The sequence below is a fragment of the Salvia splendens genome, chromosome 14 (assembly GCF_004379255.2).
Source record: "Salvia splendens isolate huo1 chromosome 14, SspV2, whole genome shotgun sequence".
NCBI lineage: Eukaryota > Viridiplantae > Streptophyta > Magnoliopsida > Lamiales > Lamiaceae > Salvia > Salvia splendens.
The window spans coordinates 21,607,667-21,618,788 of record NC_056045.1 but is presented as its reverse complement, the minus strand read 5'-3'; the positions used below and the strand labels follow the sequence as shown (position 1 = coordinate 21,618,788).

Genomic DNA, 11,122 nt, shown 5'->3' with positions numbered 1-11,122 from the left:
GGCCGGCGAGTGGGCGTCACGCACGACGCCGGGCTGCGCCACGTCGCCGAGGCGCATGGCGAGCCAGCTCGTCTCCTGGCTCGGCGAGACGAGTCGCGCGACGAGACGCGCGACGAGACGGGACGAGATGGAGGCTGCAACGCGTCTCGCCGGGGTCTCGTCTCGCTGAGACGAGACGCGAGACGCCGGCGAGTCCCGTTGTGGATGGTCTGAGTCACCCAAATTTGAAATTTATGATCTCCAAGTATATACCACTAACCTCTCCAACAAAATGAATGAGAAGTTATTGTTCTTTGAAAACAAACTAACCTCAACAGAGTAGGCCATATAGCAAAATGGACTAATATAATTCCACCAATGATTGATGGATCTTAGATCTTTTTTAATTACAAAGAGTATTGACATGAAGATTGTTTACTTTCAATCCTTGGCATTTTGAGATTAATATTTATGAATCCTTTTTTTACTTCATACCTACCAACACTGTTCTACCTCAAATGCCAAATCTCACCATATTCACAAAAAGGGAAAATCAATAAAAATCACAAACAAAGCTAAGCTTATAGGCTAAAATTCTTAACTATGCATTTCTCAAACCAACAAGATCAAATGCATCCATCATCATGCATTGGGGTAGTGCAGCTCGGGCTGCATCTGAAACAGCGCGTTTTGGGATCCCATGAACGCATCATGCACCACGCCCCGTTGCAGGTGCTGGCCGTGCATCTTGTGCCCGAACGAGCCTATGCTGTAAGGTGAGGAGGCAAACATATTCCCATGGCATAGTGAGCTGAACCCTATGACAGCATCATTGCTAGCCTGAGTCCATGGGTAGCTCGACAGCTTCTCCGACTTGGGGGAAAGAATTAAGGGCTGCTCCTGTGACGGCTGCTTCTTCCTCTCCGGGGAAGGCGCCTGGTGGTCGTTGAGGTTCATTGTCGTGATGTCGTGAATGCTGGCTCGCCGTTTGTCCTTGCCGCCCGAGAGCTGCCGGATGAAGTATTTTTGGGCGTGGCTAGCTACTTGTGTTGGAGTTCTTGTGATCACAAAATTCCTAGATATGTTTCTCCAGTCTCCTTTTCCATACTTCTTCAGCCCCATCAAGAACAATCTGTATAATAATATCATTCAAGAATTGTGTCAAATGCTTTGCCAAGAAGAAAAAAAGTGATCTTGATCTTGATCTTGAAATGGGGTCATTAATGAAGTGAACACACACCCAAATATCCATTCAATTCAAAAAACTATGTCACACAAAACATTAGTACCAAAAGTTTCATAATCTTGCAAAAAAATCCAATCTTGAAATGAAATTTCTTGCCAAGTTCATATGCAAAACCAACTTGCAATTAAATAACAAACCAAAAAAACTCACTTATGCTCCTCCTCTGTCCAAGGCACCCCCTTCTTCCTCTCGTGCTCCGACGGCCTCCCGGGCGGCGGAGCCTTCCTCCCACCGGAGAAGGAATTCTCATATCCATGGCCCCATTCAAGGGTAAAAGGGGAGGAAGTGGTGTAGCCAGGAACAGGGATGAGCCCTGCCTCAATACTGCTGACATCATCCTCCAATTCTTTATACTGCCTGATAACATCGCCGACGGTTTTTCCGGGCACCATCGCCGCCACCTTCTGCCACCTGTCAGGCGTGTTCTCGTCGAACAATGCGAGGGCATTCTCAAAGAGCTTGTTCTCGGCGGCGCTCCACCTGCTGTCATCAAGAAGCCAGCTTGAATTCGAAAAATAGGAGCTTGGTGATAAGATCTCCATGTCCCACCTTTGAGAGAGAAAAAGAGACAAGTGCGGAGAGGTGGAAGGTTGGGAATGGCATAAATCAATGTTAAATCAGGGAAGAAGCATTTTGGTGTTGGGAGGAATCAGAATACCTTTTTCCTCCACATCCACCTCACTTGGAGGAATCTCAAAAAGAAAGAGAAAAAAAAACCCACTTTTTTTAAATTGAAAAATCCTCTCAATTTGGGGTACTAAACCTAAAGATTAAAATCAAGATGGGATTTTTCTTGAATTTCATAGAATAAAACCATTGACTAATAAGATCTGAGAATACCCAGAAGAAAAAAATCAAATCTTGGAAGCAAGAGAGGAGTATAGGAAAATGGAGGATGGAAGTTTCATTGATCTGAGGAAAAGGGATTTTCTCTAGGGTGATGGGAGTCACTGATTTGGCAACAAAGAAAACCTGAGGGCTGCAAAAGGGGAAGGGGCAGGAAGAATCTGAAGAGGAACAGTCACAAAAGCTGGATGATGGAAGCCTTGATGAGTGAGAGAGTAACTCTTGAATTATGAGAGAGAGAAAGGGAGAGGGGGGTTATAGGATTTTGTGACCCAAAAAAAAAGTGGGAAAAAGGCTTCTCCTTTCTTGCTTTTTCCTCTCCTCCTGCTTGGTGTAAGAGCAGGGAAGAAACGAGAGCAATCTACTTAGCTGGTTTCAAGAAATGAATCTCAACTTGCCTGACCCCATACAGGCCTAGAGAATGAGGGGGGAAGAAAGATAGATCCTCATCCGCAAAGGAGTGTAGACTGTTGGGGGGTGGGGTAGTGGAAGGTGGTGAAGTTTGATTGGATGGAATGGTGATTGTGGATACTGCAACTCGTTATAAGAGCATCCATAGTGGTTATAGCCCAGCAATAGCCTAACAATAGCCCAACTACAAACTCCTCCTGTCACATTATCAATACTAAAAATCCTCCTGCCACATCAGAAATAGCCCAGTCATAGCCTACACATATCATAAATAGCCCAGCCACATCAATAGTCATATCACTAATAACACAATATACAGAATTTAATTTACGAGACGTATACGGGAAACATTAATAATACTATTTTAATTTTTTTTAAAAAGTACAATAAATTAAAAAAAGCACAAAAATTTTAAAAAGTACATTAATAAAAAAATGACATTCAAAATCGCAAAAAAGTACATTACTTAAAAAAAATCACTCGCCGACTCCCTCGCCTCCGTCGTCGCCGTCGGCACTGCCACCGCCGCCTCCGTCGCCACTGTCACCGCCGCCTCCGCTGCCGCCTCCACGCAGACCGTCATTCATGCTCTCGAGCAATGTGAAGAGAAATCTCTTCTCCTGGGCTATGCATATAATAAAAAATATTAAACTTATATTTATTCTTTTATCTACTATAATAAAAGTTATATTGAAATTAAAATTTATAAAGTATTCACAAATTTAATTTTTATTATAGGTAATTTTTTTTATTAATTTTAATTTTAATTAATTTTTATAAAATATTTTATAAATTTTAATTTAATTAAATTTTATTAAAGGTAAAAAATATCTTATAAATCTTAACATTTAAATAATTACATTAATCTGGTTAATTAGATTCATTATTAAATTATTAATTTGGCCAAAACATATTTGACCGAAGTATGCATGCCAAAATAATGAATTAAAATGAATTCTGCGGTTAAATAATTTATTAGACTCAACTTTAAATTTGATAATTTACATTTCTATAAAAGAATTTTTTGTTTATACACATTAAAAGTATGTTACATTTTTTGTATCAAACAATATGTTTTTATCTAGAATTAATATTTCAGTAAAACTTATCGGTCAAATATGTTTTGGCCAAATTAATAATTTAATAATGAATCTAATTAACCAGATTAATGTAATTATTTAAATGTTAAGATTTATAAGATATTTTTACCTTTAATAAAATTTAATTAAATTAAAATTTATAAAATATTTTATAAAAATTAATTAAAATTAAAATTAATAAAAAATTTACCTATAATAAAAATTAAATTTGTGAATACTTTATAAATTTTAATTTCAATATAACTTTTATTATAGTAGATAAAAGAATAAATATAAGTTTAATATTTTTTATTATATGTATTATAGTTAAAAATATTTTACAAAATTTAATATTAAAATAAAAAATCCGCCGGGCTATGCGCTGGGCGATCCGAGCGCTGCAATGGAGCCGAGCGGATCGCCCAGCGCATAGCCCAGCGGATTTTGACCGCCTAGCGCTAGGCGAAATTGATTTCCGGAAAACCGCTCGGCGGTTTTCGGCTCCTCCAATGGTTCGCCTAGCGACCGCCTAGCGCCGGCGCTCGGCTAGGCGGTGTGCTAGGCGCCATTGTGGATGCTCTAAAGGCATCATATTAGAGCGTCCACGTGGTGCGGAATTCCCGGCGGAATTTCCAGCGAAATTCTCAAAAACACCTCCTGTCACGTCATAAGGAATTCCCACTGCACAGTGGCGGAATTCTCGAAGGAATTCCCACAATTAAAAAAATTCACAAATTCACAAATTAAACAATTTCCGAAAGTAAGAAATTTAAGGAATTAAATAGTCGACACAAATAGGGAAAAATATTCCATTAATAAAAAAAGAAAAGTACCTTTCACCAAATTAAAAAAATACATTTCAATAATGCTTCACCCCCACATCAACGACGACCTCTCCGCTGCCATACTTCTTCAATAATATCATTCTGGAGTCGAACATTGACTTGTTTTTGGCGCATGTCGGCGAATGCACGGACTCAATCGACATCGTCGTGGGGTATCCCCATGCGGACATTGTCAGTGGCCACGCCGTGGCTTGGACCCGCAGCATCAGCGTCCTCGTTGGTCCACTCAGTCAGTGCTGGACCTTTATCTTCGACAATCATGTTGTGCATGATAATACATGCGTACATGATGTCGACGATGCTGTCAACATACCACAGTCGTGCGGGACCCTTCACTGCCGCCCATCAACCATGTCATGTCCGCTCCACATCCTTGCGCGCTGCCTCCTGACGTTGCGCAAATTATATCTTCTTTTCATCTGCTGGGCACCTGATCGTCTTCACAAAGACGGGCCACATCGGGTATATCCCATCCGCCAAATAATAGCCCATGTTGTGCTGGTTGCCGTTGGCGACGAAGTTGACGGCCGGACCAACGCCCATGCACTGGTCGTTGAAAGGGGCAACGACTGGAGGACGTTGATGTCGTTGTTCGACCCGGCTACTCCAAAATAGGCATGTCAAATCCACAACCGGTAGTCAGCTACCGCTTCAAGGATCATCGTGGGATTCTTGGCCTTGAAACCAGTAGTGTACATCCCTTTCCAGGCAGCGGGGCAGTTCTTCCATTCCCAGTGCATACAATCTATGCTGCCTAATATCCCCGGAAACCTGTGCTGATTCTCGTGCATATCCAGCAGAGTCTGACAATCTTCGGGGGTAGGCTTCCGAAGATACCTATCCCCGAAAATCTCTCTAACGCCCTGACAAAAATACTTCAGGCAGTCGCGTGCAGTCGTCTCGCCGATGTGGAGGTACTCGTCGAACATGTCGGCCGAACCTCCATATGCCAACTGCCTAATTGCGGCAGTGCACTTCTGAATTGGCATGTGGCCGGGTTTACCAGCCGCATCCTCCCGCACCCTAAAATACCTGTATCGACGCTCCAAAGCGCCCACGATACGCATAAAGAGCGGTCGATGCATCCTAAACCGTTGCCGGAATAGGTTCTCCCCAAACCGTGGCCCCGGCGCAAAGTAATCCTCGTACAACTGCCTGTGGGCAGCGAGGTGATCCCGGGAGACTATAGTGCGACGATGGATGGGTCGAGGCACCGCCGGCGCCGCGGCCGCTAGTTCCTGCCTCTCAGCGGCCTCCCACACACGTGCGTGTATCATCCGCATCATGTGTTCATAATGTCCACCACCACCACCACTACCACTACCACTACCGGCCATTACGAATATATAAAAGAAATTTAGAGAGAGAGAAACTTGTTAATACAAGTGGTGCGAATGAAATGAAGTTCAACATGATGTATATATAGGAACCGAAAAAAAAATATTTAATGCATTAAACGAGAATTCCACGGGCGTCAACGCAATGGCGGACGTCCGCGCGGAATTCAGCCGATGGCCGCGGAACAACGAATTCCTTCACGGAATTCCGTATCCGTGGAAGGGACGCGCAATGGCGGACGTCCGCCACGGAATTCCACACACCGGTGGGAATTCCGCGTGGACGTCCGCCATTGCGGATGCTCTTATAACGCACACTTCTCCTGTCTATATTTATTTGAAAGAATAATCAAAGGGAAAAACTCACTTAAGTTCACAAGAATTCTAATGCATAGTAAAATAAAAAGAAATAATAAAAGTAATTAAAGTATTATTACTAAAAAGTTAATCATATTTTATTAGATAAAAGAGTTTTCAAGATATTTGTAGTTTTATAAAACACTAAAAATAAAAAGAATGCATATTTTTTTAAACAGAAGAAACAGTATAAATTAATTAAGGAGGTATGGGGCTGGCAGTGGTAGCTCATTTATGTCCATGGCTGATGGCTTCAAGCTCAAATTCAATTTCAATGGCAATGGTCAAAATCTCGTTCAAATATAATGCAAATCACTCAGATGTTTAATATAAGTACTAGTACTATTAATTTGGGCATTGCACCGTATCCTACGCCAATTCTGTAGTATATATTGACAATGGCAATATGCATAGTGTTTATTGTGTGTATTGTGTCATTGTGTGTGCATATGCACACACTATAGTATTTGGTTGTGATCAAGTATTATTGGAGTATTAGAAATAGTGCAAGTATGTTTACTCAATGTGACGTTTTTGAATTCTGATTGTATTGAAAGTTATGAAATGATATTATTTACATGAGTATATCTATGTTAATATTTATGAAAGTCAATGTTTTAAGGGATATATGTTTTTTATACTCCAACTTAGCTAGGTGTGGAATGAAGACGTGAATAAAATACTAATGAGTTATATTCTATTCTTTTACTTGGTATAATAAAATGAAATGCTCATGTAATAAAGTGGAGAAGAGAATGATTTGAAAATATAAAATAATTGTTATTTCATTCTTATTCTATTTCACCCTCATTCTATTCCATCCTACCAAGAAAAGACTTAGTTTCTTTATCAAAATTTTAGCAATTGATCTATGTTTTGAGTATCGTATCTCTCTCGGTCCAAAAATAAGCAATTCTTTGAAGATAAATATTGTCTCAAAATATGTTTCTATTTCAAAATGCTTATATTATAAAACGAAGGTACTAATACTTAATTAAAAGTTAATGGAATGAAAGGTACTGTAATTTGTCTCCTGCTCCAAGATTTTGAATGTACACAAGTCCATTTATGGTCACTTGTCAAACACGGTAATGCCCAACCAATCATATTTGTTGTGCTTCTAGCTAACTACTGATTAAGCTCAATATTGACCTAGCTAATTAGTGTAATTATATGATTGATAATTGGATAATAAGTTAAACTATGCGGTTTAAATATATAACTTTCTAAAGATTTCAAGGGCGGGCCAGGAATTTGTAGGGACGTTAAGGAGGGGCATTTACTGAAAATTAAAAGAAATAAATTATGTGATAGACAATATTTATATAGAGGAGAAAATATGAGATGGGGCAAATGCCCCTCCTAACGTATGAATAGATCCACCCCTGAAAGTGTTGCCTTCAAATTACTAGAATTATTTACCAAGTAAGGAGCTGGAGTAAGGGTGGATAGCAGCTGGAGACTTATGCTCTGATTTGATAACAAATCCAACCCCAAAGAATAAGGAATGAGTAGAATTAGAATTAGAATTAGAATTAATTGGATTGGGCACCATCTCAACAGACCACTGAATTCAAACAACAAATACTATCACATTCGTGTCTATTTATAGCACTGCTGACTTGAGTAAGGTCGCTTTTACATAGGAATATTGGATAACTCAACTGTCACTAGCCAATCAACCATTATTAGCCCAAGTCCATTAAATTATTTCTGGCCCAATACAGAACCCCAAATGTTAAAAATGGAATCAAAACAAAAGGTAGAGCTGAGCAATTATAAAGGAAAAACTGCCACACAAATAATTGATCAAAACGGAAAACTCTCACATCACACTTTCAATTTCTTTGACAGACACCTTTGGAATATTACATATTTACATGTATATTTTGGACAAGTATACAAATGGCCATCAAACTACAAGCATAACAAACATTCTCCAACCAAATACAAGGAAACTTCATACATTTTTAGCATTTGGGCAAATCATTTGGAGGTGGTAGAAGAGACTCATTGGGCCTTTTCCCATTGTCCACTACAAATGCCATCTTAAGCCCCCATGATGTGTGCACTTCTAGGTGGCAATGCAAAAACCATACCCCTACAAATTTCATCACTACATTACTAAAAAATTACACAAATGTTGAGCAACGAATACATTATTATTTTTATAATTAATAAATTCAATTTTGCATTTTTTCCCAACAAATTCCGAAATTTAAAAGGTACCTGGATTATCAGCTCTAAATCTGATGGCAACCCATCCACCCGATGGAACAGCAATAGTATTCCTCTCCACCGGGTCAACAAGGTTGAATCTCTTCGGATCCGAATCCGGGTCAAAATTTCCCAAACCCTTACCCACAGCGAAGAAATTGGATCCATGCAAATGGATCGGGTGATTTTCCGGGAAAATCATGCTGGTGCCCTGCAGCACCACCTGCACCGTCGAATTGAACGCCAGCCTGTACAATCTCGTCCCGCTCATCGTCCGCATATTCTCCGGCTGCTTCGCTCCGGTGAAATCGAACGGCGCCGCCGGCCTCGCGGGGAAATCGTCGGTGAATACGCCGCCGATTCCGAAGAAATGAGCGTTGAGGAGCGCGATCCGCGGCATCACGAATGTGACGTTGTTGATGTCCGCCACCACGCGGAGGCGGAGGCTGTTGTCGCAGGTGGGGCAGTCGGCGAAGCCGAGGGCGATGGTGAAGAGTAAGGAGTGGTCGATCTGGAGGGGGACTAAGGACGGGTAGGCGGCAGAGTTGAGGCCGCGGAGGGACTGCGTGAAGGTGTCGGCGATCAGCGTGGCGTTCTGCGCTGGCCGGTCCGCGAGGACTGTGGCGGCGGAGGCTGGGGCTCCGGCGTAGATCAACGTGGCGGTTGCGGTGGAATTGTCGATTGTGACCGGAGAGGACTTGAAAGGGGAGGCCGTGATTTGATACCTGCAATCCATTTTTTGGCGGGAAAATTGAAATATTTGACGCCTATGTTGGGTTTTTTTTTCTTTCTTTCTTTCTAGTTTAATCGTGAAGTATATAAAATACACTACCTTGCAGGAAGGCGATCGGTGGTGAGAAGGACGTTGGTGGTTTGGCCTGGGGCGAGCAATATGGTGTCGATGGCAAATGGCTTGACATAGGTTGCGTCCACCTCCACCACGGTGAGATTGTGGCCGGCGATTTTGAAGAAGAGCTCCGTGTTCAAAGCTGCGTTGATTATCCGAAGGAGATATGTTTTGGCGGGCGTAACCACTAGCGTGTATCCTCCTTCACAACATGCCAAAGTATTACTACATTCGTCAAACAAAAAAATCTAAAACCGTCTTAAATTGAAGAGACACAAGTTTTAATGCAAAATTAGTAAATTATAAAAAAATAGTGCTTTATTAGAGAGAAATTTGTCATAAATATGGCGACTAATTTGGTTAATGTCTCATATTTTTAGACAAATAGTGAATATTAATTAAATAAAACATAATAAATAAGTTAGTAAAATTCACCTTTTCCTAGACAATTGGAGTTGGGAGCAGGATGACCGTTGATAGTGTGAGCATCGGAAACGTTGGGGGCATTGCCTGACGCCATTGCTTCATCTATGACTGCTTCCACATCTGATTTCCACCATTCCCCTGCTTATGTGTTAATCGGAAAATTGGGACTTGTATTACTTTAAAATTGGATTTAATAGGCAGAATATCCCAAATTTGAGATTTGAATTGTAACTACACCTAGTAGTAAGACCTCCTCCTTGTGGGGCTTAGGAAAGGGATAAGGCAGGCCATGCTTGGGAAGAATAATAATGGCGCCATGAATGGTAGCTCTAAGCCATAGTATGTGCGCGTGCCAAAGAAGCGTGCCTCGCTGCTCACTTATTGTGAAATTATACACGTAGCTCTCCCCCGCCTGGATCGGGCATTGGGTTATGTAAGCCGGTCCATCCGCCCACCCCGTGCGGAGTTGCCTTATTCCGTGCCTGTCACCAGTAAACAATAAAGATACTTTGAGTAAGAATTTGGACAACTATTTCACAGATTGTAACTAATTAATATAATTATATAAAAACAAAAAAATTAAAGTACAAGTAGAGGAGAAAATCACCAATGGATAGACATATTATAAGTGACGTGGTTGACGACTTTGATTAACATCGTGTCGCCTTCTCGGGCGTAGATGTTGGGACCGGGAAAACGTCCGTTAACGGTCACTACTTGCTTGCTTGAGCATAGTTTTGTTGAGTTTTTCATCACCACCTACAATATTTTTATAGTGACAATACTATTTTGAAATATAACAAGCATTTGAACCAAAAAAAGGTACGAATTTGGTCATCATAATATTTTTAGGAAAAACTTTTTGTATTATACATTTACTAGTTATATAGGAGTAGTAGAGGTGTATATAACTATATCTTGCTTTTTGATGTGTGATAGATTAAATGCTCATACAAAAAAATCATTTTTCTTTCTGATAAACAGAAATTGCAAACATAGGCAGCATCTTACATTGAATTTATACCGACGAACCTCCGACTGCACCATTGCAGGCTGTAAAATAGTGATCAGCAATAGCAAGAATAGTAGCCAGGCAGCCATGTGTGTGTGTGTGTGTGTGTGTGTGTGGTTTGGGAGAATGTATATTAATAGTAGTTGTAGAAATGTCTAATTTGCATGCATATTGTGCTGATGAGCAAGTAGGATTGTGACTTTTAGACAAGTCATTTTTTGATCAGTTTTCGTGGTAAACATGAATACTTACCAAACAAGATTTTATTTTTTAATATGACAATTCCAGAAGCTAGTGGTTTTTGGTTTAACTGCATTTCTTCCATAATTGAATTTCTTAATAAATGATTGAAATATAGAGATTACATATCAAGTGGAGTATACGAATTAATTATAATCGTTAGATTTTATAATCATATGATGGGTAGTTTATTATTCTTATTTAAAATTTAATTCTCATTTTATCACACCCTCTACATACATATATATAGTAATAGAAGCGATTATATAAAACATTTTTC

General features: G+C 40.3%; 2 protein-coding genes across 2 annotated transcripts; both read right to left on the bottom strand.

The window, feature by feature from the left end:
* Nucleotides 1-341: 341 nt before the first annotated feature.
* Nucleotides 342-2,576, bottom strand: LOC121765531 (transcription factor DIVARICATA-like). Its single transcript, XM_042161719.1, has 2 exons — nt 1,376-2,576; nt 342-1,111 (listed from the first exon to the last, which is right to left on the bottom strand). Exons 1-2 carry the CDS (start codon nt 1,765-1,767, stop codon nt 622-624), a joined length of 882 nt encoding a protein of 293 aa, XP_042017653.1. The 5' UTR covers nt 1,768-2,576; the 3' UTR covers nt 342-621.
* A 5,436-nt stretch (nt 2,577-8,012) lies between these two features.
* Nucleotides 8,013-10,758, bottom strand: LOC121763651 (laccase-4-like). Its single transcript, XM_042159717.1, has 7 exons — nt 10,602-10,758; nt 10,198-10,349; nt 9,828-10,072; nt 9,600-9,728; nt 9,150-9,366; nt 8,330-9,042; nt 8,013-8,201 (listed from the first exon to the last, which is right to left on the bottom strand). Exons 1-7 carry the CDS (start codon nt 10,689-10,691, stop codon nt 8,071-8,073), a joined length of 1,677 nt encoding a protein of 558 aa, XP_042015651.1. The 5' UTR covers nt 10,692-10,758; the 3' UTR covers nt 8,013-8,070.
* Nucleotides 10,759-11,122: the final 364 nt, after the last annotated feature.

Coding starts and splice junctions, on each gene's coding strand:
- LOC121765531 (XM_042161719.1), bottom strand. CDS start 1,767: ATGGAGATCTTATCACCAAGCTCCTATTTTTCGAATTCAAGCTGGCTT. Junction 1,112..1,375: donor TGGACAGAGGAGGAGCATAA/GTGAGTTTTTTT, acceptor ATTATTATACAG/ATTGTTCTTGATGGGGCTGA.
- LOC121763651 (XM_042159717.1), bottom strand. CDS start 10,691: ATGGCTGCCTGGCTACTATTCTTGCTATTGCTGATCACTATTTTACAG. Junction 9,367..9,599: donor CTCCAATTGTCTAGGAAAAG/GTGAATTTTACT, acceptor CATGTTGTGAAG/GAGGATACACGCTAGTGGTT. Junction 9,043..9,149: donor ACCGATCGCCTTCCTGCAAG/GTAGTGTATTTT, acceptor AATGGATTGCAG/GTATCAAATCACGGCCTCCC.